General features: G+C 39.4%; 2 protein-coding genes across 5 annotated transcripts in view; one reads left to right on the forward strand and one right to left on the reverse strand.

Moving 5' to 3' along the window:
* Window positions 1-377: 377 nt before the first annotated feature.
* cd74b (CD74 molecule, major histocompatibility complex, class II invariant chain b) lies at window positions 378-5285 on the reverse strand. 2 transcript variants are annotated; one of them, XM_071480147.1, is made up of 8 exons: window positions 5208-5285; window positions 4913-5007; window positions 3437-3606; window positions 2984-3054; window positions 2616-2646; window positions 2212-2421; window positions 1219-1269; window positions 378-975 (listed from the first exon to the last, which is right to left on the reverse strand). In XM_071480147.1, exons 2-7 carry the CDS (start codon window positions 4993-4995, stop codon window positions 1226-1228), a joined length of 609 nt encoding a protein of 202 aa, XP_071336248.1. In that variant the 5' UTR covers window positions 4996-5007; window positions 5208-5285; the 3' UTR covers window positions 378-975; window positions 1219-1225. The 2 variants fall into 2 exon arrangements, with proteins under 2 accessions (XP_071336248.1, XP_071336247.1); XM_071480146.1 differs by having other exon boundaries at window positions 5143-5259.
* A 1701-nt stretch (window positions 5286-6986) lies between these two features.
* srbd1 (S1 RNA binding domain 1) overlaps window positions 6987-27281 on the forward strand; it is a 52390-nt gene continuing 32095 nt past the window's right edge. Inside the window, exons 1-14 of one of the 3 annotated variants that reach the window (XM_071480149.1) lie at window positions 6987-7127; window positions 8027-8091; window positions 8430-8838; window positions 9204-9440; window positions 10274-10440; window positions 10824-10941; window positions 11103-11241; window positions 11874-11970; window positions 12126-12312; window positions 17185-17288; window positions 18365-18472; window positions 18783-18940; window positions 20759-20849; window positions 20964-21071. In XM_071480149.1, the coding sequence (XP_071336250.1) occupies window positions 8027-8091; window positions 8430-8838; window positions 9204-9440; window positions 10274-10440; window positions 10824-10941; window positions 11103-11241; window positions 11874-11970; window positions 12126-12312; window positions 17185-17288; window positions 18365-18472; window positions 18783-18940; window positions 20759-20849; window positions 20964-21071 (1988 nt within the window). In that variant the 5' untranslated portion in view covers window positions 6987-7127. Of the gene's footprint in view, window positions 7128-7221; window positions 7348-8026; window positions 8092-8429; window positions 8839-9203; window positions 9441-10273; window positions 10441-10823; window positions 10942-11102; window positions 11242-11873; window positions 11971-12125; window positions 12313-17184; window positions 17289-18364; window positions 18473-18782; window positions 18941-20758; window positions 20850-20963; window positions 21072-27281 lie in introns of those variants that run through there. The other 2 variants (XM_071480150.1, XM_071480151.1) reach the window with 2 other exon arrangements.

The raw sequence follows: 27281 nt of genomic DNA on the forward strand, positions 1-27281 counted from the left end.
AGGTTGTGCTTAGTTTAGTTCTTACTTTAACTGGAAAGTGTATTGGAAAATATATGTACTGTATGTTGGGTAACTGGAAACCAGGAACGACTTGTGCCTATTGACAACCATTGTGTTGCTGTTCTCATATTGCATGCTCTTAGTGTTTTAATTTTGTGTCTATTATGTGTTTGCATGTTTTCTGTTGTTATTAAAGTAATACCTTTCTTTAAACATATACACACTGTGGACTATTGAGCATGACAGGATAGCTGATGGTGCTTCATGCCACTGGCTAATCTGTCTTGTCGTCATGGGTTTTCGCTCCTGCACATCAATGCAGAAGTTTTCAAGTTTGAAATTCCGTTTTGACTTTGTAAAAGAAAAACCAGTGAAACTGTCTTTAACAGGTTTATTTGGTAAATTCAAATAAATGGGGAAAATCCAGTTTACACTTGTCTCATTTGTTACTAATTTTGCCCAAATGTGTGACAATCATAGTTTCACTCCTTTATGTTTAGCCACATGTTCACAGGCCAAGTCATCATGTTCATGAAGTATAATGTAAAGAGGCACTGGACAGATGTTGTCTTCATTTACATGTTGCCAAAAATCTGCCCTTCTAAAAATCATATTAATAATTGCTCTGTGCCCACACTCAGCTGAACTGTTGGTTCATGCTGTTATTTTTCAAGTCACTGCTCTTTACTAATTTCCCATCATCCCATAACTTTTAGTCAAACTGACATTAGACACAATTTGAATAAAACATTTTTTTTAACTCTGCAAAGCAACAACACGCTATTCTTAAACTTTAACCAGCCATTTAAAGAAACTGAAAGATGTTATGTAATCAATAGAAAGGTCACATCTGTCTGTATAATATTGGTTGCAGATAGTAAGATGATAGCAAGCAAACTTATCAGGAAATATGATGGCTGCAATGTCATGATTTGGAGTTGACCTGTTGCTGGTGTCTGGAGGAGATTTCATCAGCTTCAGTTTCCCAAAAAACAGAAACAGAAAATATACGATGAAAAAAATACAGTTAATTCAAAAGGACAATAGAAAGTTATTTCCCTTTTAAAATGCCCCTTGCCAGAAATACTTTTAACTTTACTGAAGTAAACTGAACTGAAACTACAGTAGCAATCACACCTTACATACAGTACTGCTCACAGAGGCTTTTATATGAATGCATTATGTAGTGAATCAGAGGAACATCATACATGTACTCACCACAGTATTAGGCATTAACATCAAGCATTTTCAGCATCTTGCTCATGCCGGCTACAAAGACAGATATTTGACCGTCAACAACACTGCAGTTCAAATCAAACGATTGTTCTTTTACTTCACTATCACTTCACTATCACGGAAACATCACTGTCATCACTCTGAATGCAGTTCCCCCCCACACACACATTAGCATTTCCCATTGTGTTTGTCCAAACTGCCATTGTGTCCACACATACAGTATTTCACTACTAAAGGTGTTTTGTCTTTGTGTTGATGCATTTCTCATCTGACGCTTACAACTCATAAAAAACACTTTGTACGTTCGTCAATGAGAATTACAGACCTCTCACTCGCCTTGATACTGTCCTGCATTGCATTAGTGTTTTCAATCAAATCACTTTAAACTTTCCTCAAATATGTATGAAAGAGCCACGGCCTGTCACACCTGAGTTATGACGTTTCAGATGCGTGAATTGCATCAAAGTGAAAAACTGTGACATTAGAAATGTTTTTGATTTTTTTTTTATACAACTTAGTGTGATCTAATTTATTAAAAATAAAAAACCTGTGAATAATATATTCTTGAGTCTGCATCAAAAATAAATTCCTAGGTTTGGCCAAATTTCCAAGTTTTCTGAGATGTCCTACAAACTACAAGCAAACAAGCAGGACTGAAAACTTGGAAGGGTTAATATGGATAACTTCAAACACAACAACGACATTCAATTTAATCTATGCATCATGGAAAACAAATAAGTGTGTGTGGAACCAGTATAAGAGCTGATATCCATTTTATTTTCAATGAAATCAAGCTCTAGTGCTGATTTATTGACGGCAAAATACAGTAAAACCTGCCTGAACTATGGGTTTTTGATTTAAACTACTATATATTGACTAAAAACATGAATACAATAGTTTAAATCTGCACATCGCATTGAAATGATTCCTTTTTTCTTTCTCACTCTGACTTTGTGACCAGTTATCTTGTCTCACCGGTGTGCACAGCTGCACATTTGGCTGATCCATTGCTCAGGGATCCAGGGATTTGTTCCCCGCTGACTCGATCCACACACCAGCACTGGCCCATGTAGCACTGCCTGGCCCGGTAGAGGCCAGCCTCATCGCAGGCAGGGCGGAAACCTGGCACCTGCACAGGCTTCATACCAGAGGCCTCCATCTGGCAGATGGTACCCTGCAGAGGGACTGGGGGAGCACAGGCGTTAAATCACCTCTGTCTTACAGAAAACATGAGACTAATAAACTTACAAACATATGAGTGGGAAAGAGGAGGATGTGTGATTGTAATCAGAAATTATAAAACACTGTCTCCTAATGTGTTGCTAGATAAAGATGATTAATTCAGTATATATTTATGTGTATATGAATACATTAAATACCAATTTTTCCTGGGGCTCCGGTGGAAGCCTCCTGCAAAACAATCAGTGACACAAGACAGAGAAAAAAATGAAGACCACATCTTGAACTTCATCGTACAAGAATTCAGGATTCATTCTAAATTAGAAAAATATTACTGTCACTGTATTAAAGCTCAATTTAGTTTTTATCATATCATTACATTCAAAGAATATATCTGCACTTGATAGTGGCCAGGCCGCTATATCTTTAACAAAAGATTGCAATGGTCCATCCAAGAGCACTAAAAGTCTGTTTTCAGGGATCCACTTTGCAAAAATGTTTAAAAGGATTAACCAATATATAATATCAAATATTTATATTAGAAAAATCCAGTATTGGACAATTTTACCTCGTCCACAGAGTCATCCATCAGCTCGGTCATGGTGTTCATGGGCACATGCATCTGCATTGGCACAGAAACTACAGACAGAAAAAGCATGAGTGTGTGTGAGAGGTTGAGATGTGAGAGACTGATTGAGAAAATAAACCCAGTGAAGCTCAGTCTGGCTCCAAAGGAAGTGTATCCAACAAGCTTTCTGTCTTTAGGAGACACATGGTTTGTTTGGAACACTCTACTTCAATTAGCTTTTCGTTTCAGATTTGTTGTTATGATTTGTTTTTCATATTTACAGGTCATTAGGAATTTTGTTAATATTTGACATTTTCTCTTCCTATATCATTAATTTTTTATTATTCAGCAGCTCACCAGGCTGTCATCCTACTTTTGCCTCATAAAACTCTACTAAATATCAACAGTACAAAGTTTATCCATCTTAATCCAAACTGAATTTGGCCTCCTCACCTGAGCTTCCCTTCGTCAGCTTGGTCTTCAGATTGTTGTTCTGCTCCTCCAGAGATTTGATGTCGCTCCTCTGGCTGAGGAGGAAGTAGGCGATCATCGCCTGGCCCATAATCAGGACACAGGCCAACAGGGTTAAACCTGCCACCTTGTAGGCCCGGGAGGAGCGGCGTCTGGAAAACAAGACGTGTTAGAAAAGGAGTGGAGGCAGTGAAAGAGAGGAGAAACATGCTTAATTTGGAGGACTTGTTGGACATTTACTATTTACTATTACTATACTGAATATGAACTCAAAGGGAAAAAGTCTTTAGTATGAAGGAGCCTTGTTGTACTCAATCATCCCCTATTTTCACTGTTCAAGGATCAGTGCTTGGTTGACCCGCTCAGCTATGTTTCTTTATAAATGATTGTCAGATTTAAAAAAAAAATTCAAAAAAAGAGGAAAAAACATTTGTATTTGATATGTGTCACTGATAAGGAGGTCATGGGACTAAATCCTTTGGCCGGAGAAAGATAAAGAGAGACAGAAGAAGAGGTAGATCGTAGGATGAGGGAGCAGAGGAGAATGTTCAGTATGAGGAACATCAGAGGCTGATGCTTGGCAGAGATTTAGGGAGATTCTCTGAAACAGGAACCTGAGCCACGGTATGTGGTACCATGTATGGTGGGCTGGGTACGTCACTGCCAACTGTGTGATGAAATAATTTGTTGCCAAGCAGACACCTGATTGAAATTTGTATATGAGTTTGCCCTTTTTAACTTCCTCTTGTAACCCCTTTGGAAAATCCTATAACTGGTATTATCTTTATTTAGTCAATTGTCGCATAATTCATCAAACAGTTCTTTTTTTTTTTTTTTTTAATGTACTGATCAATAATTTTCATTGGTGGAATCCACGAATAAAAACAAAACACATAAGAATTACAACGCTTATTTCCTAATCTACAACCTGATGTATACTTTACATTACTGTTGACAATTTTTTAACTCTTAAATCAATTTTTTTATTATTATTATTTATTTCCTTTTCATACAGACATTGTTTTTCATTGTTTTTCATACAATGTTAATCCATAACTTCTGTCACAGTTCCATTACTGTTGAAATTTGATGAATCTGCGCTATTGAACAGATCTACCACTTGTAAAGAGTCTGTTGATTAGAACTGAGGTAAATGTAAACCAATTGCTGCATTAAAGGTGGAAAATATACATTCAAAAAATATCTCAATCTCACGGTTACCTGTAAATTATACATAATTTGTTGTAAATTAATCAAAACATAGATGTTCACTGTAAAATGACATCTACAGTTGAAGAGAAAAAAGACAAGAAATTCACTTTTTCTCTGTCACTCACACACACACACACACACACACACACACATACACTGTATCTATGAGAGGACTTTTAACAATAGCCATGATAGACACTGGAGAAGTATCTAAAGCATTTACAGTGAATGTTTTGGTTTGCTTACCCATCTGGTGCTCCTGCACTGCCTGCCGGCTGCTGGCAGGGAGGTACAAGGAGAGGCTGGTTTGGGTTCTCGGGGTCTGCCATCTTCACACAAACCTATAAACACACACATACACAGTCACAAAATAAGTTTGACCAGAGGGACTGAGAGGAACTACAAACACAAACACACACACACACACACACACACACACACACACACACACACACACACACTGAAATATATAATACCTTCTTTCAGGTAAGGGTGTAAGCTGTTTCACAGATATAAATGACAGAAGCTTATGACATTTTACCTTTATGGCTGAGGAGAGACAGAGGGAACTGAAAGCAATGGGTGTGGAAAACGCCACACTCAACCAAAGTGCACTCTGCCTGTGCCAGACTGAATTCCTGATTGGTTGCTAATGTTTACGCATCATCTGTTACCATGGGCAGGGTATAACGATATTTAGCAATCATCACCATCAACACTTAGTTGAGAAATTTTTAATCCATATCCTCCTATTGTCTAAAATACAGGTAATTAGTAAAATATATGTAAACCTATAGTAACATGATAATGAGAATGACTAAGAAACAGAATGAATTTGTGAAAATGCTGAACGTAGAAATGCTAAATACCTGTTCCACTGGTAATATAGAAGATTGTTATTGCTATTGGTGTTGTGGTATTAGTATTATTATTGTTCAGTCACATTTAGCTAGTAGTCCTGGAAGTATTTTCAAATACCATCACTATTTTTGGGTTAAGGGACTTTATTACCCCTGTGGTGAAATCTCTTTCTCTTTCATAATCAGTTCAGGACTGATTAAGACTCTTGAATTTTTTTTCTGGCCCCTGACCATAGCCCCTTACCCAGTTTTTAGGTCCCACAATCACCAGCAGGCCCCAAAAAATAGACAGCTATCAAGTTGTTATGGTATGTTATCATCATCATGTCTTTTCCATGGAGGATGGGCCAAAAAGATGATACAGAAGTAATGATAGACTGTATTAATCATTTCTATACACATCTCAAATGGAATAAACATCTGCTTACACATCTCCTATGACCATGTCATCTTACTCCTCTGTATATGTATATACACATATATGTAAATTCTGTGTGCACCTTTTACTTTCTGACTCACTTGGTCTGCTGAGTGAATCCAGTGATCTAATTTTTAAAAAAGCAAATATTGTTTCTGCTGTATATATACATATATATATATATATATATATTTTACAACTACAGCATTCCCATTTCCCAAATACTTGGCCCAGGCTGGTTCACGACATTTGACAGTGAGATGGATACCACCCTGCTTCTCATAATATGGACATACACAACAAAATGTAACAAAATCATTGAGGTAATGAGTAAAGTTTGTTTTAGTTTGTTGTCACATTTGAGGAACAAGGTAAGTTACAACAAACGAGAGACACAATTGAAGTCCAACATTTGAATTGCCTGTCTGTGGCTGGTTAAGGGAAGTGAGAGTGCTCTGGGGGAAAAGGGAACTTTGTTGAGACAGTTTAACAGTTACAGTAAATCAGATCAGAGAAGACATATAATCATTGGTGATTTAGGTTTCCTCAAAGGAAATGTAGTACCAAGGAAATTAGACATATCATTGTAAGGAACAATATTCCACCAATATAAGTTTTTGGGGCTTCTATTTTTGGTGACTTGAATTATAAAAAAACATGGGGGATATCAAACATAAACCAACAAAACTAAAACAGTTTAATTTGTAAAAAGTGCTACACAGAATAAGCTATATCCTGTAAAACATGTTATGGGAAATATTTAAACGGAATTTTTATTACTCCTGTAATTTTTTCAAAACATTATTAAGTAAATTATTTGTCATATGTAACTCCTTTTTAATCTATTTATTTACCTCATCCAATATATTGATTTATTTCTGTTGAATATAAATAGCTTCTTGCATGTTTGTTTTTACTGAATCTTTTCATGTATGTTATAATTATTTTATCTGGCGTTTCCTTTTTTGCTATATGTGTGTATATATGTTACGTAATTGTTTTCAGTATAGTTTAACGACAACAGCAGAAGCGCAGCCTCTTGAAGAAAAGGGGGTTCTTGCCCTTTAAGGCTTTTGGACGTCGTCATTGGTTGAACCTATGTTGTTGCAGGAAGTACTGATTCTCAAACTACGCTTTCCAGTGGAATAAGCATAAATAATTTGAGCATATCAACCGGTATAAGGTACACCTACTTAGTTATTTATGCTTAATACCGTGTGAGAAAACAGTGACATGAAACAATATGCCACGTTGTAGGACCATGGAGCTAGCTAACTTTGCTAGCGTCAGCGTGTAGCGGTAAATTTGAAATAATAGCTAACCTAACCTTATGATAGCTAGCAAACATTTGCAAATTCATGTCATCTTCGGTAGATTGAATGTTGCTGCTAAAGTAAGCAAAGGTGAAATGTTTTTGCTCTGTGTTTAATCCTAATTTATTGGGTAACGACATATAGCTAACGCTATCTTAACTATGGGTTTAGTTACACTTTGACCAGTTAACGCTAACGGTAAGACGCTAATCACAATTTGGTGTTATTTTTTATTATTAACATTATCAGTTGGCGAAGAAGTAGTCAGAGTTTTTACTTAAGCAAAAGTAGTTATGCCACATAGTAGAAATACTCGGCTACAAGTAAAAGCCCTGCATTAAAAATGTTTACATACATGCAAGTTCAAAAGTATTAGCATGAAAATATACTCGAGGTATCAAAGATAAAAATACTTGTGTTGAAAAATACCCATTTTAAATTAATGTATATTATATTATTGGATTATAGTTATGAATGCATTCATGTGAAAGCGTCACCTTAATGTTGCAGCCGCTAAAGTTAGGATTCATTCTAACTACTTTATATAGTGTCAGGTAGCTTAATGCTTAGTAATACATCTCAGTTTTTTGTTGGTTCAATTTTGGCATAATAATATGAATCTGCAAAGCAACAAGTAATTAGTACAGTACAGTACTTGAGTACATTGTACATAGTTACATTCTACCACAGTGGAAAGTGAGATAAATTGTGTGTTTTTAATGGTACAGCTGTGATGTAATGCTGGCTAACGAAACACATTTTCTCACAGATGATGCGAAAACCCAGAGCAGCGACTAGCAAAGTTGTGAAGTACAGAGATATGGACTCTGACCTGTAAGTGATTGCTTCTTTTTTTTTTTTGCACTGACAATCCATTTTCTGCAACAACAGCATATTAAGATTCAAGGTCATGGGGGCAGATTGGGCTTTGTCTTCACTTTTGGGGATGATGTTAACAGTTTACCTGATTGTCAGTTCATCACAGGGCTAATAGAGACATAAACACATATTCACATGGTTAACTATACAAATAAGACTATCTAATCCATTAGAGACTCTTTACTGTGTTAAGAATGCTGGAGGAGACCAGGCAAACCAGGGGAAAACATACAAAATTTAGCAGAAAGAGCCAAATCCTATTCTTGACGTATAATAATCATATTTTCCACTAGGTCCTTTACTCAGACAATGAGTAGTGATGAGGATAGTGAGGAATGGCAACCACCAGAGCCAAAGCCAAAAGCCCCGAAAAAGACTGCTAGTGCCCCTGCAGCAGGGGAGAAGAAAGCAGCTGCCAAGAGAACTGAGAAACCAAAGGAGCCAAAAGCACCCAAAGGACCTAAAGATCCTAAGCCAAGGGCACCACGTAAACCTGCAGCACAAAGAAAAACACAGAAAAACACAGAGGTCCCTACAATTCTCAAGGATTCTGGTGCATCTGTGTTGGCTGGATCAAAGAGGAAAAAACATGGTGATGGAAAAAAGGATAAGGGTGGAGGAGACGAGGCAGAAAAACAAACAGACTGTGCAGAGGGAGAGAGGGCTGAAGAAAGTGGGTCAAGTATCAGAATGAAGGAGGAGGTAAGACGACTTCACTACAAGTATATCTGCATGCACAGACATATACTAGTATGCCTCAAAGAAGATGGAATTGAGTTATAACCACAGGTTGTTGGAATAACTTACATAACTAGAATATCTGTGTGTTACTGAACTCTGCACTTCAAAATGGCTGCTCGTAAAACATCTATTGAATGAATTCAACTATTTTTGCTGAACTGACCTTCAGCAAGGGAACAAAACTTTCTTTAGTTTATGACTGATGTTACCTTCTAACAAAGTACATATCCTGTCACTAATCTCTTAATTTTTCAGTCCTTTTTTATATTCTTGTTTTATATTCTTATGTTTTTCTTTTTCTTGTTTTTTCTTGTTTTTTCTTGTAGAGGGTATCATTTATTGTCTCAGAAGCCCATGAGGCTGACAGATGGGCAGATGAGGGGTCATCACTGGCTGGGGTTAGAGCAAAGAAAGAGGAAGTAGAGGAGGAGGATTTCGTGTTTGATGAGCCCTGTCTAAAGAAACAGAAGACCAGTGGTACCTGCCTGGGACAACCAGCAGTTTTACCATCATCAGCACAAGCTCTGAGAAATGAGCTCAATATGTACTGGGACTTGACTGAGGTATAGTTGGGTCTGTTGGTGCGTTTTTATTTGTGGGAAAGTGTTTGTAGAAAATTGTATCAGGTAGAGGAAGCAGTGCAGCATAAGGCAGTATCTGTTCATCACTGACTGTTGAAATGTGTGGATGTTTTGAAGGTAACCCAGTGGGATACATGAAGTTGCTACCACCAAATAGAAACACAAAACAAGCTAAATGAAGAGCTCAATAGAACAACTGTTGCCAACATGACAATTAACCACAACAATGCTGTTAAGATTTTGATGGAGACATTACCCTTTTCACAAAATTATAACTACCTTGAAAATTTTGGTTCTAAGAATGGGAGAGGATGGGAAATATCAACAGATAGCTTAACAGTTCTCTGTTACATGTTAGACTCTCTTCATTACTGAAAACACTCAACAAGCATCTACCCTGTCACGGAGCTGGGCACCCATAGTGAGTGTATGTGCATTGGTGGTTACATCAAGCAAAAAAACTGTAAAATGATCTACCACCAGTGAAGGAGATGGAGATAGAGAATATAGGTTTTCAACACACTCATTCATCATTTTGACCTTCCTTTATCACAAGGTCGTGCATTGTAGTGCTAATGCCAGAGACTTAAAGACAAAATGAGTAGCTGTTTCTTATGCACACTTAAATGTCTAAATTCTCTCTATGTTGTATATGTACCCAAAGATACTGGCTGTATGATCTAAACAATGGGCAGCCATTTTTTTTTCTACTAAAGAGTTAATAATTGGTGGATGTATGGGCAGTGTCTCACTGCTTACTGTCTGTTTGTGTGTGTAGATGTACTGTTTTAATGTCTGCTTGTCTTTCCCCACAGCTGTTGTCCACCCTGACATGTGTGGAGCAGTGGGTGTGTGTAAATATCATTGTGTTGCTTCGTGAGGAGAACACAGTGCCGTTCATGGTGCGCTACCGCAAAGAGATGATCAACCACATGGATGCCGATGCCGTCCGAGATGTCCAGCTGGTATATGAGGAGTTGTGGTAGGAAACATGAAACATCTTAAATTAAACCAAAAAAAGAGAAATACATCTTTGACTCACTCATACTCTCACCGGGACCCATTTTATGTAAAGAGGCATATTTAGATCCAGAGTTTCATATGCAGCCGCAGCCATAAAATGTTTTCGCATATAAGCTGAGCAGAACTGGGTTCATTTCTAGACAGCATATTTGACATTGGCCACTAGATGGTGCTAGTGGTCAAGCTTTGAGGCCTGAAACAGTATTAATCATGTGTGATTGGTTTACATGTATTAACACTTTATCTTGTGTGTGTGTCTGTGTGTGTTATAATTTTGCACTGTATATAATCAGTTTTTCTTTTTGTTTGAATATGTTTGTGTATGTGCATGTGTTGCTTCAGCACTCTGGCAAAGAAGACCCAGTCTGTGATTCAGGCCCTGAAGAAGGAAGGTGTTTTGACAGCTGAGTTGGAGCAAAACCTGAGGAGCTGCCGATCAGCCGATGAACTGGATCATGTGGTCAGAATCACATTTTTATGCAAAAATGACTCTTATCGTGTAAATGTGATTTGGAGAGAATGAATATAATTTTTTCACACTTTTATCTACACCTGAATGAGTCTCTTACACCTTTTCTTCATTCAGTCGTCTCAGTTCAGTCCTTATGTCTTTGTCTTTAGTATTCTCCCTATAAAAAAGGCAGTAAGCTGACAAAGGCTCGCAGAGCCAAAGCACTTGGCCTTGAGATGGCTGCCTCTGCGCTGATGAACACACCACACACTCTGGATTTAAGGGATTGGGTAAAATCTGATACTGAAGGTAAGACTTACACTCAAAATGAGGAGTTTTATAGACATTAAATGGCACATAGCACTTAAAGTTAACATTATTCTTGGATAAAAACCTCTTGGGTTTGTTGACCCTCTCGTGAAGAAATAATCTTTACTTCACAGATCTTGTTGGAGAAATTACTGATACTAGCTATTTTTATGGAGAGATTTTAGCAGTTTAGGATATCACTTGAATTAGGGCACATACAATCAATTTGGTCTGACAAATTAGATTTTAAATGGTTTAGATGTACAGATTTAGAAGGACACATATTCATGCACAAAATTTAACAACACCTTGTTGGAATTTTCTCATACAGATTTATAGAGCTCATTAGAGCAGTGGTTCACAAGGGGCCCAGTGGGTCTTTGAGGGAGTTCCTGGGGGTCCCTTAACTATATATCCATCCATAAGTAACACAGTGACCAAATGTATGACTATTTTGGTCATGCGTTTCAAACACTTTCTGTAATAAAACATCTAAAAGCAAAACTCTTATCAGATGGGGGTCCGTGGTCTAATTTGTGTCAGTTTAGGGGTCCTTGATGTGAAGAAGTTTGAGAACCACTGCATTAGAGGTCTGCTTTGAAGTACAGTATGCATGTGTGTTTGTGTAACAGGTTTGTCATCGGTGGAAGAAGTGGCTACAGGTGTGGAGCATATCTTGGCTGATATGATAGCCAAAGACCCTGAGACGCTCACCTACGTAAAAACATTGTGAGAACATATTCACATGCACACAACATTTCAAATTTTTTTGTGATGTACAGTGAAGTACTGTACATTTCTCTGCTTTTTTGTTCCATTCTTACTGGGATCAAAGTACCTCTTGCTCAATACATCCCCTCTGCATTTCTCTCTTGCTGGGTCAGGTGTGAGAACAGTTTTGTGACCATCCAGTCCTCTGTGTCTAAGTCGGCGCTAAAGCAAAAGGAACAGCAGAAGACTGTCCAAAGCCACAAAAAACCAGGGGCCCAGCAGAACAAAAACATGGACATTGACAAGTTTCACCTCTACTTTGACTTCACCTGCAACATCCAACGTATCCAGCCCCATCAGGTAGTCATGGTCAATATCTGCCGTACATTTCTTAGTGAAAAAAATCACCATATACAAGTAACCTTTTACACATTGTTTTCAAGTACAAGCCATTTCATCCAGTGCATGAACAGGGGTGAAGAGACATACAAACAAGAGATAGGAATGAAAAGCAATAACCTCCATCCTATTATTGTATTTTGATTAATAATCACTGTTCAACTTGCTTGATACTCACACACAAGTAAGTGTGTGTTAGCAAAATTTTAATTGGCTTACAGCTGACATTTGGGCAAACCTATATATGCTATACACACACACACACACACACACACACACACACACACACACACACACACACACACACACACACACACACACACACACACACACACACACACACACACACGCCATTTCTGTCTGCTTGGTGCGTGCCACTTCTGAATGCTAGCGATGTCAGTCACAGTTAGCCTTGTCTGTGCCTCCACATTTACCCCTCCTGTGCCCTGCTCTACCTCCTCTGCTCCCCCTCTGTCCCTCTAGTGACTGGTGGGTTACTCAGAGTTGGTCCCGGGCCTCATGTGTCACCATAGCTTCCATCACCCGCTGCCTCTCTGCCACACCACACTCTCTGGCAACCGCGCTCTGCCCTACAGTCATAAAATCACATACACATACATGCATGCACACACACTTGCTCACACACAAGCACACCCTGCAAGTCCCCTCATTCTCTCCTCTTAACATATGTGACATGTCCCCTGCCGACATGCCATTGGATTAGGAAGCTTTGATTGACAGGCGCTCTCGTGTAGTGACAGCTACTGCTGCTGGGCCCACAGGCAGAAGGAAGGATGTGGGGAGGGAGTGGGGGCGGTAAAGGGAGGGAGAGAATGAACAGATGACCGATGTTGAGGTGCGTCCGTCACTTATCTCTCTTGCTCCACTCTGAACTGCCTCCCTCCCCCTCCCTCCTTCTTTTTCTGACCAAACCTCAGCCCACCAATCCACTCCACACCTCCCCTTTTCCCCTCTCCTCTCCTGTGTATGCGAGGCCTTTAATTCGATGACTCGCCTTTGTCACGGAGCGTTAATCCACAGGCTGCTGTGACCCTGCTAGCTGTCGGATTCCGGCTAAAATGAACCTTTTCTAGCCGTCAAGTTGGTGGGAAGGGGGGGCAGGTGGGAGATGTGTTTTGACAGGAGGCATGTGTGTTAAAGGAAGAGGACGGGGCATCATATGAAGGGAGAGATAAACAAGTTAGAGTTGATCCACTGAACACGCAAGTTTACCTGTAGATGGCAAAGACTACGTATACAAAGACAAATAGGTTTTGTGAAGCCAGTGATATGACTAAAGAGGGATGTAATACGAACATTCAGTGTTCATTGTCTGCTTCAAATGAACTTTAGGAATAGAAATATGGGTCTGCGACTAAAGCTCATTTTGAATTCTTCTGCCAATTACAATCACATAAGACAAAGAAAAGTTGCAAATTTTCACAATTTAGAAGCGGGAACCTGAGACTGTAATTTCAACCCTAAAAAAGTATTTTTATGGAGTAGGACCCCTGAAATATGTCTTTATAGAATTATGTAAAGTTTTATTAATTCATTTAAAGTTAGTGCATCTCAAGCCCTGGTATTCAGTATGTCTTAAAGCATAAGCCATTTGACATATCTAGTTGAGATACTTAGCTCTGATTTAATTCCATCAAATTTGATTTGAGGCCTTCTTCGAAGGGTACGCATTTACCTTATAGCTATTAGCAGCTGGTATGCGCTTGAGTATGCCAGGGCAGATTTGTTGAATGTGCAGCAAGCTACTTTTAATGCGACTTGTGTTGTGATCAAATGGTAGTTTAGCACTCCAGTCTGGGGCTCCCCTGCAGTGGAGCTTGGGTAAATGGAACTGTTTCATCAATTAAACACCCTTTTTTTGATGGACGGGTGGGAAAAAAAAACAAGTTTATTTGCGCTGACAAATACCCAGTTTGTGTGTGTGTCTGTGTGAGTGTGTGTATTGGCCTTAATGCTACAGAAGACCTCATAGGATGTGATTATTTTATGCTACTTCATTTGGTACACTGCTGCTAAACATAATTACTCTGTCAATATTATAAAACATGGTAAACTATCAACAGTTAACAACAACATACATTTGTTCTGTTTTTTACACATCATGTTAATAATGACCTCTTTTCTATTTCGACAGTAGGGTCAAAAAGTAAATGTACACTTAAGTGCTTTCTGGTTGGTTTAATCCCCTTCTGCCTCCATTTTTGTATTGTTTTTAATATGCAGTATTTACAACTGACATAATGAAATGAATAAGCCAAATTTTAAAAGTTCACTAAGCGCTAATTTAAATGCTTTTCCTCTCTTTTTCGCTCTTATCTGAAGTTGGTTGTTCCATTAACATCCATCAGACCCCCTGCTGTGTTGTGTTTGTTTTTAGATAGAATAAGAGGAGAGTAAGAGGGGCAGAAGGAGTACTGAGTTCCTCCTGAGCAGCCAGTTTGTTTATGTAAAATCAGTGTATCATGCTGAACCATGATCCCTTGTAAATGCAAGTTTACATTCCGTAGGCTTTACTGGTTTTAATTTCATTTTATGTTCAGTCTAGCTTTTTAAACTCTGTTTTCATACATACATTTACCACTCTTACACAGCCATGCCAAAAAGTGTGGAAGTCTGCTGTGAATGTGTGTGTCTGTTTGTTTATCCCTGATATGTTGGATGATAGATGTGTTGATGACAGTATTCCTCTAAAGAAAGGGTGAGAGAGACAAGGAGACAGATAGAGAGAGGATGGTCGTTGGCTGACTGCCCTCCCTTGGGGGCTGGTGGAAGGATGAAAGGGCGTCCAGGAAAGACAGTCTGTCTGGTCTTGTCATGGTTTGGCCAGCGCTTGCCTACCTGTCACTCCTGGCCCATCGAACACACAAACACACACTTCTCACTCTGTCTCACATCAGCCTTCCTTTCAGATCACCCTCTGTCTCCCACCGTTGACCCAACCCAGGCAGAAGATGAGAGACGTACAGACACTAGCTTATTTATCATCAGCAAGAACAGTGGCCAGCTACCAAAGAAAACAAGCAAGGACACAGATTATACAACTGTTGGAAAGAACCAAAGTTTCAGCACAGTTAGGGTTTGGCAGCCAGCCACAGAAAAGATTAGTTTTGAGTTTTGTGATAGTTAAATTATGCTTGTCTGTTTTGCGAAATCTGGTACACGGAACCTGCATAAATACTTCTCAACAAGTACAGAGAATTTAAATTGTGTTATCTATTCGTCATAGTGTTGTGTATAGGCAGTCACATTTTCTATGTGTTTTTGTAAGGTTGTGACCAGAAATAGATAGTTTTTTGATGCGTGACTTTTAACTCTTTTTCTTCACTTTCAGAAAACAGCCCATTTTAATTTACTTATCTTTAATTTATAATAGTCATATTGTATTGTTAAATACTTGTTCATTCCCACATTTAATAAGAAGAGAGCAGGCAAGGTAAAGAGTAGGAATCAGCCAGGCAAGACTTCATGTCATTTATCATTACACAAAGTGATCTTTAAATGATTGAATGTCAAACCCTGAGAAAACAGGTTTACCGGGGCAGTTTTGTATTTACCACTTGAATTTCACTCGTGGGCTTTTCCGGATGTTTAGTGAGTCCATAGCGGGGTGTTGTTCTTCCTTGTTTGGACAACATGTTAAACTTCAGTGCTTTGATGAAGATTGCTTGAGAAATCTCATCACAGTCAGTTCGGCAACCCGGGGCAGAAACATGCCAACAGAAGAGAAATTTAACTTTCATCATAATTCAAGCAAGCTCCCTGCATTAATTCTTGCCTCTGCTATGCCATTAGCTGTATTTTTTTATTTTTGTGTGTGTGAGTACATCTGACGGTGCTGCTGAGTGGTAATGGTTGTGGCACCCTGTGTGTGTTTGTGTGTGTGTGGGTGGGTGGGGGTAGGCCTTGCGGTCTCAGCACTGATGGTGGCATAGTGGTGGCATTTGTCAGCTTGCTTCTTCCGCTTGGGCTCCAGATTGACGTATTGCGTCTTGGCCCTGTTTTGTGGCGGGCTAAAGGTTCCCCACTGAAAAGGTCAGACACTTACTACTGTTTGCTTAACAGCATGTAACAGTTCCTCTGAAGGGGGACCAGCACACAACACAACAGGCCTGGCCACAGGATACACTCCAAGGCTCATCATTTTTACACGTGTGTGTGGGGAGTTAAAAGGTTGCGTTTTGTGTGTGTTTTTTATACATGTATACCGTGTATGCAATAAAACCTTGTCTAACCCAAGCTAAGTCCTATGTGTGCAAATGTTGATTTTTTTATTAAAAATATTTGCCTGCCCTCTTTTTTATTCTTGCTTCTAAATGGAAACAGCTGAATATTCTGAACGTGAGCTTTATCACATTTAGATTTTTATGTTTGCAGTTCAGTAAATGATCAAGAGCTTTGTTGTTTCAATTCAATGGAAATTTGAACAAAACACCAGAAATATTTTGCTGTAAAGAAATAAAATGTATCTCTGTTTTTCAACTGTACATGCAAATTGATCAACGACAATGACAGAGTAGTGTGCTGCATGGATTTATACGGTGTCTCTTCTTCATGTTTATACTTTTAGAGGCAGTGTTCATATGTACCTGTGTGCACTGTTTATACATTTTATTGTATTGCATTAACCAAGAGAAGTGTGTGTGTGTGTGTGTGTGTGTGTGTGTGTGTGTGTGTGTGTGTGTGTGTGTGTGTGTGTGTGTGTGTGTGTGTGTGTGTGTGTGTGTGTGTGTGTGTGTGTGTGTGTGTGTGTGTGTGTGTGTGTGTGTGTGTGTGTGTGTGTTTGCTTTCATGCATGCATGTGTGTGTGCACAGACCCTGGCTATTAACCGAGGGGAGAGTCTGAAGATTCTGACAGTGAAGGTGAACATTCCCGACAGGGTGAAGAGTGACTTCACTAGGTGGTGCATCAACAACAGGTCAGTAAAACAATAATACACAAATACCCTTACACACACTGACAAGCAGGCAGATGCACACACACACACACACACACACAAATGGTTCACAAATGCATGTTCATACACTGGTTTAAGTGTGGAGGGCTGAGGCAACCTGATTCATATTATATTACAATACTGGAGTTATTTTCTTTCATTAATGAAAGCGCTACATATGCATACAAATATATAGAGGGATCATTGAATTTGGTTCCTAGCAAATGGATGAGGTTGACAATATGCATTGCAAAACATCTGCAGATTCTTCATTGATGAAAATGTTCATCGAAGTAGATATTTGCGATATTTGGTATTAAAGGATTTATAGTGAATTGGCACTTGATTGGTTCTGAAATACTGAACATTAAATTGCTTTTTAACATGACAAATATGAAAGCTCCCCACATTTTATACAATCTATTCATCAGTCAAGGTTCATTTGTTATCTTTCTTTAGAGGAGATTTTACCTTGAGAAAGAATTGAGTCGAATAAAAAAGAAAGCAGAAACCGAAAGCATGGCTCTAAGAAAAAAAAAATCTGTGGAATTCTTACATCAGCTGCTGCACCATTTATTGTAATCACACTGAAATATCCTTTTGAATTTGAAATTAGAGAAACATTTTGTAACATATTATTTGTTTTGTGTTTATAAAGCATATATATAAAAATATAATAATATAGCAAATGTGTGAAAGTGAAGCAGCACTTTAACATATGTCCTCAGTCAACTTATCTTGCATAAATAAAAGTAAAAAAAAAAAAAAAAAGAAATTACACTTTATATTTACTCATAAGGCTGTGTTATCTTGAAGGAAATGGTCTGTTAATGTAACACCAAATGTACAGAATATAAACTATAATAAAACCAATTTCTTGCACAAATCAGGTGTTTCAATTTGTGTGGGCTGGGATGTGTGTTTTTTTATTTTCTCCTGAGAGGGAGTCAGTTTGCAGAGCAGAATAAGAATACATCTACTTTTACAGATCGTTTTAATCAGTGAAAACACCTTTTCACCTTTTTCACAAATCACCTTTTTCCACTATTTCAATGCAGGTGGAGGCCGAAGACGTTTGCAAGAGAAGAGCTCCGTGTAATCATCAGGAATGCAGTAGAAGACTCTTATAAAAGGCTTGTTCTGCCTTTTCTCACCAGGAGTTACAGGTATCTTAACTGTGTCTGTGTGTTTGCTTCCAGGGCTTTTTCTTCCTTTGATAACCATTTATTCATTTACACTGTGTGCCTTCTGCTTATACCCCATCTCTCACTTCTTTTCTTTCCTTCTCTTTTTTTGTCTGTGAATCCTTTTCCACTTTCATTCTTTATTTCGTTTTACCCTAACCTTACTAACTGAACTAGCATCTACGTATTTCGCTTCAATGCTCTGCTCTGATTCTTTTTGTTGATATTCACCCCTTCCTTGTTTTCCTCCCTCCCCATCTTTTGATCTCTCCCTTGCATTCTCTCTCTTTAGGACTAAGCTGACGATTGCAGCAGAGAAGGAATCAATTGCCATGTTTGTGCGGAACCTCCGCCAGCGCCTGTTGGTGTGTCCGGTCAGAGGTTGTGTCATCATGGGGGTGGACCCTGGCTTCAAACATGGCTGTAAGCTGGCAATCCTCTCCCCCACTAGTAAGTAAACTCATACTGTACTGGACTCAGGTATATATGGTCAGTGTTGAATTGAATAGGTACATTTATATCACTGAACTTCTTTTTCATCCAGAATAGTTTGGGCTATGCTCACAAGCATACTCATTGGCAAGCTCGCATCTTCTTTATAACACTCTTTTTTTAAAGCTTTACACATCGTAGCGCATTAAATCTTCAGCTGTGTCTGAAAGGTTGCTGTCTGAGTTTGGATGATGCATGTTGACAGCAAACACAGGTTTATTCTGTGTTTGTGTTCATCCAGAAGGGGTTATAAAAAGTACAGCTCCTTGGAACTGGAATTAAAGCTCTACTTCTGTATACATACTTGTAACATCTTGATGAGTAGTATTGGTTTGTAGGGTCTGACTGATACATCAGAACATGGAAATCGTGATAGATGATCTCTGTATTAGTGTTGGCTTCTCTTCATATATGTAGCTGGTGGTAATATTTTGATCTGCTCACTAAGAATAAACACTAATTGCTATGATATCAAGAGCTGAACTGTTGTATTTCATCGACAGTGTTCTTTCTGTAATTGTCACATATTCAAGGATTATTTACTCTAACATGCCATGTAAACCATAATGGTCCTGCAGTCTTTGTCTTTCAGTCTCTAATCTCATTATGATTCAGACCTAGAATACAAATGTTGATGAGTCGGACTATAACGACTTGCCTGTCCCTGTGAAGTCGTCCGAGAGGATGAGGTGAGGGCCTGTCTTGTATGACGCGCTGCTGCCGGGTTCATTTAAGCTCGCTGAGTCCAAGTGAGTTATTTAACGATTTAATAAAAACAGCACAGCTACAATCAGCGGCCCACAAATTACACACTCGCCTAAAAGATGGAAAACGTGCACGCTGGTGGCGTGTGTAACTAAACAACAAACTGAACAAAATGCGGTCAACAAAAAATTGCGGCTACCCACACTCGCCTCTCTCCAACCCCAGTGCAGGTGAACCAGCTCCCTATATCACCTACGGCAATCATCCCCAGTGCCCACGTGACCCAAACCCTGTGCATTACCGTGGCAACCAGACCAAACAAATCGAGAGATGAATCATCCACCAGTGCAACAGGCTACAGCTCCTACACGGACGTCTCCTCATTCTGTTATATGGATCATTTGATTTAGTAGTAATGAAGCCAAATATTTTGTCTGAGAGAATGCCATGTAACCAGGCACCACTAGACCCATTATTACCACTGAAGTGTGTGTACATGTGCATGTCAGAGACTAGATGCCAGTTGGCATGACCCTGGTGGGTGGAATATGTGTGTGCATGTGGATTTTTGTGTGTCTACTGTACTGTACTGTAGATCTCAGCATGTCTCTCAGTGGGTGCGGTGTCACACTGTGCAAGCGTAGGTCCCACCCTCTGGGTGACTGATTGTGTGTCCACAAGTCCTGCTGACAGACTTACAACAGACAGACACCACCATACGTATATTGCGTGTCAGGCCAAGCAGTGTATGGTCACAGGTGTGTCCTAGCTCACATGACTTCCTGTCGGAGCTGTCCATTCAGATCTGCCCTCCTCCTCTGAGGGAGCTGGGAACTGGCAGGAGCTGGACTTCCTGTGGAGGCACAGACAGTGCAGATGTGGCGTTCATAAATTATTGAATTTATGTAGAGCATTACTGCCTCAACAGACAGCATGCAGTGGAGGGACATTAGCTAATAGTATATCGTTTACTCTATTGAGCTCCCTTTTGTCATCATAATGTTTTGTCAGCAACATTGTATTTTCTCTCTCTTTCTCTCCATCTCTTTGTCTTTATCTCTCTGCTCTCAGGCCAGATTCTCCATACTGATGTTGTGTACCTGCACATCTCAGGCCAGCAAAAAGAGGCAGACAAACTGCGCCACCTTATGATCAAATACAGGTACTGCTGCTTTGGTCTGTTAAAGTTGAGTTCACTGAACATACCATTTTAAACAGGGAACATGAGTTGTGACACAAACTTCATTTTCTGCGTTTTTAATTCTTTCCATACTAGCTGTACAAGGGTCATCATAGGCAATGGGACAGCATGTCGTGAGACTGAGTCCTTCTTCGCTGATCTCATCTCCAGGCGCTTTTTTCACCCCCTGGATGTGTCCTACTGGTAAGATCTTTGACCCACTGCATGCTAGAACAGGGCCCAGTTACCCATGAAACTGAATAGAGAAAAGGGGGATGGATGAACCCCACTCTCCACAGGGGTGACTTCCATGTCACAGTCACATATAATTTTTATGATTGCTTGACCCATCAATGCCCATCAATGATCGTGTGTTGGAAGTGATCTTCGGCTGATCAGACACTGCTTCTGCAACTGTCAATGTTTTTCTGTACATGTGCCTCAGAAATAAACCAAATAAACTAGACTATATTTATTGGTTCCACATATTCCACTGTTTATTTAGAATATTTCAGTAAATTAAACTGCATTTCATAGTTTCTATTCTTTAAAAAATCCTCAAGTGTGCTACAAGACCTTTCAAGACCCTATTCAAAACCTTTTAGAATAAATGTTCACTGAAATATTGTCGAGCGCCATTTGTAAAGTTTTAACACCAAGGTACAATCTGCCATTGTCAAAGACTGGGAGAGAGTTATGTAACGCTTGGGGAGACTTTGGGATAAATTCGGATGTCAGTCGGATCAGGGATGATGATGATGATGATGATGATGATGATGATGATCATGATTATGATAAATAACAAAATTACGGCCTCAGTATAAAAGTGGAGAAAGTGGAGTGTGTGGAAAGGAAAGAATGGGTGAACAAAGGAGTGAGGAATGGGAAAGAGTAGAGAAGAGAGGAGGAAAATGTGTGGGAGCGAGAGAGCGGGACACAGATGGAGAAAAAGACAAATTGGAATGTGTCCCTCAAGCGAATATTGTCTATTAAAGCCATCTGGACTTCGTTTCACTTCGGTCCAATTAAAGAGACGTTTTGCGGTGCACGTTGTGTCTGTGAACAGGCCAGTCCACACTTCAGAATACAACGGCACAGAACCTTGATCCAAGTATAATAACCACTGGCCTCTCCTTGCTCCGTCTCTTTCTCTCTCTGCTGAGTTCCATGTGTGTTTGTTGACTTGAGGTTAGCGTTGGGATCACAGCCTAGAATGATTCTGAGCTTTGCTTCAATGTGTGTGTGTATGAGAATTTTCTCAGTATCTTTGAGTTCATGCACACTTCAGAGGTCATACATTTTGGTTTAATAGCCCATGTTTTTTTTCTAAAGTTCCATTTTCTGTCTGTTTGTGAGAACAGAAACAGTCAAAGAGAGGGGTTTATTAAGTTAACTTCCACTTGATTATTTTCATGAAAGACATTTTTTCTTTTGAGAATGCCCGATCACCTCCAGAGCAGCAAAATTTCACATCTTGATATAATGTCTCCCTTGTTCATTCTTTTGCTGCAGCTATTGGCATTCATGCTTGAATGAATGTTGGACTTCTGTTTGATGTGGTGCTGGCTGAATGTCCTCTATCACCTGATATGATTAACTATATTTTTGCAGCACGTAACACGTGTTTAAATGGTCTGCCTTTGCCTTAGTAGGGTTTGTGGAATAAAGGCGTTTGCAAGTGCATGAACTTTGGAGCAGAGATTTTGTTATTTTGACATCAGCCATAGAAATATGGTTGTTGTTATCCAGATGATATCAATCTGGAGTCGTCTGGTCGTATGTCTCACTTTGGTTTCTTTGGACTGCAGCTGACGTAGGCTCAGAAACATAGTTGTTAAAGCTCAATCTGTGTGTGTCTGTATTAAAATGATTTTCCCTGCTCTCCTTCTCTCTCCATGTTCTGTCTCATTCTCCATATTTCTGTCTGTACTCCCCTTCCCTGTTCTCTCCCTCCTTCTTCGTCTTTATTTCCATTATCTGTCTTCTTCATCTTCATCTTCTCTGAGATGGGGTCCCTCACATATGTCTTTGAAATATAAGACTTGGGGGTCCGGGCCCTCTTTGCACATCAATATTACACCCACTATGGGATACATGTGATCCCTCGGTGGAGTTAACCTCAAACTGCTTGACACAAATGAAATTTCAGCTCCAGTGTAAAGCCATAGAACAAATCCTGTAAACCTGTTTATATTTTTTTTAATTTATCCCTTAAAAATCTTTTTTAATGTGATTGAGTGATTCAGCAAATCTTGAAAGACTTTCTTTAGTCTGTGATGAAAATGGAAATTTTATTTGGCCCATATTGAAGATCGTTATTGATTTATTATTCGTTTAAAACGAATAAATAATGCTTTTCTTCAAAGCAGTTTTAATTCAGAAAATTAGGTATACAAACCTTATTTAGAAAAACACAGTCAATGATTTTGAATTCATAATTAAATAGGGTTAGTTATGCAATTTTTGTTCTCTTTTTGTTGTTATTCAATAAAATGTCTTAATAGGATTAAAAAGATTTTAAAGATTCTTTGCACAAATAGTTTTTACTGGTCAACAGATAAAAGGTCAAACGAAAGGCAAGAATTTAATGTTTCATCTCATACTTTTACTTTATCTTCCATGTTGTATGGAAAATGCATTTATGTATGATGCAGTTATTCTATCTCAACCCCACTTATTAATTTAATAATATTTTATACTCTTGACAGGTCAAATTTGTTACAGTGATGAAGTGATCTTGGATTAACAATTAATTCATACAGAGACATCTTTCTTTTCTCCCCTCAACGTGCTCATCAGACATTGTCTCAAGTATACACCACCAGCTATTGGAGGTAGTAATGACTGTGCTGTGTGTAAGGATGTATTTGGACTGGCGAATGTCTGCTCTGTGGCTAAATTAGTAATGTGTGTGTATTTTCTTTATTAAGGACTCATTATCTGTGGGATATCTGTGTGAATGTTTGACCAATAATCCTTTGTTGGATGATGATGGGAGGGCAGGGGAAGATGACTGGCCTCAAGGAGTGACGGTTGTAACTAACTATGAGGGTCTTACTCCCCTGCTGACTGACCCGTGGCTGACCCTGACCTGCCATTAGGGAAACCTCATTACCACAGCAACATGGATGATGGCAATGACGGAGAATAGCTATGTAGCATCAGGAACAGCAAGGGGTCCTAGTGCTTGCTGTGAATGTCCCCAGTATAATTAATTGACCCAGTTTCTGGTACACTTTGTGCGTTTCTATACGTATAAGCATTTGTTCGTTGACGTTATACCCAAGTTGCTTCAAACAGTTTCTGATCGACAGGTGTAGAAAGTCTTTCAGGCACCTCGTGCATAGGAAGTTGGCCCATTCATAAGCGGCACGTACAGCAACCATGCACCTCACAGACAAACTATTCCTCAGCCCATATTGTCTCGTCTGTTTCAGTGTATTTACTAAGTCACCGACTCCACTTTCTATCTCCACCTTACCATCTGTTTCTTTGGCTTCATTTGTTTTTTCTGCTCTTTCTTTGTTATATTCAGCTACTTAAAGCAGCTGTGTACTTGGACAGATGTATTCTGGCTCAAAAGCAAAAATTCACAACAATTTCTGTGTGTGTGTGTGTGTGTGTGTGTGTGTGTGTGTGTGTCTGCGCCTGCGCCTGCGCCTGCGTGCGTGTTGAAAGGAGTGAAGAGCAAGAGACAGATTGTATTTTGTCTTCACTGTGTTATTTTACCAAACTGAAGAGCAGTTCTGGATTTTTAACATCATTACCTTGTTAGGTGGGATCAGCCAGTAAAAATGTGACATTAGCAGTGTTGAAAGGTTTTTTTTAATTTTGGCAGAAGTGCTGTTCGAGGTATTATATGACTGTGGTTGACTGGAGTCTGTGTTTGTGTGGCTGTACAAGCACATGTGCATGTTTTGGTCTCCTCTGCTCCACTCTGCTCCTCTCCACCTTGACAGTGCAGTAGTTCATTAAAGACCTCAGCCTCATTTGCACCGTCTGCTTCCTGTCTCCCTGTGAGCCTTCATTGTGTCACCACCCCCACTTTCTCCACCCTTTCTTCTCCACCCGCCTGTCTCTCTCTCGCTGTCCTTCTGCCTCAGTGCTCAGCTGGAATGACAGCCAGAAATGGCAGCCTGCGGGACATCCTTACTTGTATTTTGTCCGTGTGTGTCCGTGTGTGTCCGTGTGTGTCCGTGTGTGTGTGTGTGTGTCCGTGTGTGTGTGTGTGTGTGTGTGTGTGTGTGTGTGTGTGTGTGAGAGAGAGTATGCATTTTTCAGTGCCTTAGTCCTGTTTGAGTAGACTCATCACACTCACTGAGTCACCTCTTCCATAATTTGTAAGGAGTGTGGCCTTTTCTAAAGACAACCGAGCAAGGTCGCACAGTTGTGTATCTTTGTGTGTTTGTCTAAGTGGTGTCACATAGATGGAGGAATAGGTGTGAATGTGTATAACATGCCAGTCCGTTTAATGTCCAGCCAAATCATTTATCTAAATTTAGATGCACGTTGCAGTCAGTGATCAGATTACTAGGATTATTTATTCATTGGTAAAATAAAAGGTCACAATATAAGGTATTTCCAGTTTGGCTACAACTACTGTGTCATATTTGTTTCTGTTTTATTTTTCTATAGATTGTTATTGCTTCAAAATGTAAAAAAAAAAAAACAGTGAAAAATGCCCATAATAAGTGCTCATTGCCATCATTCAAGTGCGGGTTCTGAGAAGTTTGAGGAGCTTGAACAGGCAAATATTGGGAATTAAGTGATTATTTGATCATTAGAATTATTGATGATTAATTTTCTGATGATTGACTAATCAATTAATTCCTTCAGCCCTAATTTATGGCTGGTCACTTTGACAAGAATACTAATGCAATCATAACATTTTACAGTTTATTGCTTATACAGTACAGTATAATGTAAGGACAAACTGATTTCTCCATTAGATTGGTCTAACCAGTATAACCACAACATAAATTGTGTCAGCTTTTCAACTGCAGCACATGCAATAGTCCATGTAACCTTTACTGTTGTCTTTGCTGAGTGAGAAAAAAAAATCACCCTTGTTAGATTTACAACACAGTAACCCTACATGATCAAGCCTGAACAATGCCTCTATGAATGACCTGCATCCTGCAGGACATTGTACAGCATGAGGTATTATTTATCTGACAAGGTTTGTCTGAGCCTGTGATGGCCCCCACTGAATGCACATTAGGTTATCTGCCATACAGCTGTGTCCCAATAATTTAAAGTCCTCCTGCTGGATGTCAGTTTGTGACATATTAGTTTAAAAAAACAAACTCCACATCTCTGACTTAGTTATTTATATTCTAGGTTGTAGGTGGTGTAAAGTTGTGTGTATATGGATGTATGTATGTTAGATATGTGCAAATATGTGTCTGATCGATGGCCTGGTAATTGTCATGAACACCTGCTCATGGCTAGCACACTGCCAGCTGTTTGTGTGTGTTCCTTTCTGTTCTGGCTCCTGACAGGCCAGTGCAGCATGACCTTGTCTGTCATTGCGCTTTAGCACTGACTGGTAGAGCATGCAGGCTTTGTCAAAGCTCATAAGAGTGCTCAGCACCGGCCAGACAGATGTCTTGTGTGACCGTGTGTGTGTGTGTGTGTGTGTGTGTGTGTGTGTGTGTGTGTGTGTGTGTGTGTAGTTTTCAGTGAAGTGGTTTTTTTGAGTGATGCACAGTGGTCTGTGTCACCCTCGTCAGCTAGTGTTAGAGTGAGCTAGTGTCAGCTAGAGTGGGAGCTTATTGGCAGGGAAGACACACACACACACACACACACACACACCCACACACCTACCTGTGAGTCCTGATCTATCAAAATTCAAGATGCAACTCCCGTACTTTTGAGAAGGTTTTACAAATTGTGTACTTTTACTAAGCAAACCTGCTGTTGTTTGTGTTTGCATAACCATCTGATGAAGTGCAGGAGAAAACACTTTTTCTAGTTTCAACAGGAGTAGATAAGAAAGATTTAAAAACACACCTTACTTCTTCTTATCTGTATTCAGCTGAGGCTTGTGGTGGCTTTAGGATTTTCAACTAGATATTTACTGAGTTGTGACTGAACTATGTGTACCTGGGACCGTGCACATGAAGAATGACAAGCTGATCTTAATGATGAGGGCAAGAATATGTGGGGTAAGGTTAGGGAGATCTTTGGGCAATGGTGATGATACACAGACACACACAGGGACCACACAGCTAAAGGCAAGCAAAAACAACATCCAGTTTCCTGACCACTTGCTCAGTCACTCCTGAAGGCAATGAGATGACCGACCCTATTACTCTTTTTCATGAGCACACAAACACATCCTTGAGGGCCTCCAGGTCTCACCAGCATTCCTGTTTGCTTTGAATGACTTGCTTGATGAATGACAATATATTG

This window comes from Trachinotus anak, unplaced genomic scaffold (assembly GCF_046630095.1).
Source record: "Trachinotus anak isolate AG129_WGS33_773 ecotype Australia unplaced genomic scaffold, CSIRO_AGI_Tana_v1 ptg000007l, whole genome shotgun sequence".
Classification (NCBI taxonomy): Eukaryota; Metazoa; Chordata; class Actinopteri; order Carangiformes; family Carangidae; genus Trachinotus; species Trachinotus anak.

What these genes read in the sequence shown, in the direction of transcription:
- cd74b (XM_071480147.1), bottom strand. Translation starts at nt 4,995, where the DNA reads ATGGCAGACCCCGAGAACCCAAACCAGCCTCTCCTTGTACCTCCCTGC. An exon ending in CGGAGCCCCAGGAAAAATTG is followed by an intron (nt 2,422 to 2,615) that starts GTATTTAATGTA and finishes GTGCTCCCCCAG; the next exon opens with TCCCTCTGCAGGGTACCATC. An exon ending in ATGTGCAGCTGTGCACACCG is followed by an intron (nt 1,270 to 2,211) that starts GTGAGACAAGAT and finishes CTGTCTTTGTAG; the next exon opens with CCGGCATGAGCAAGATGCTG.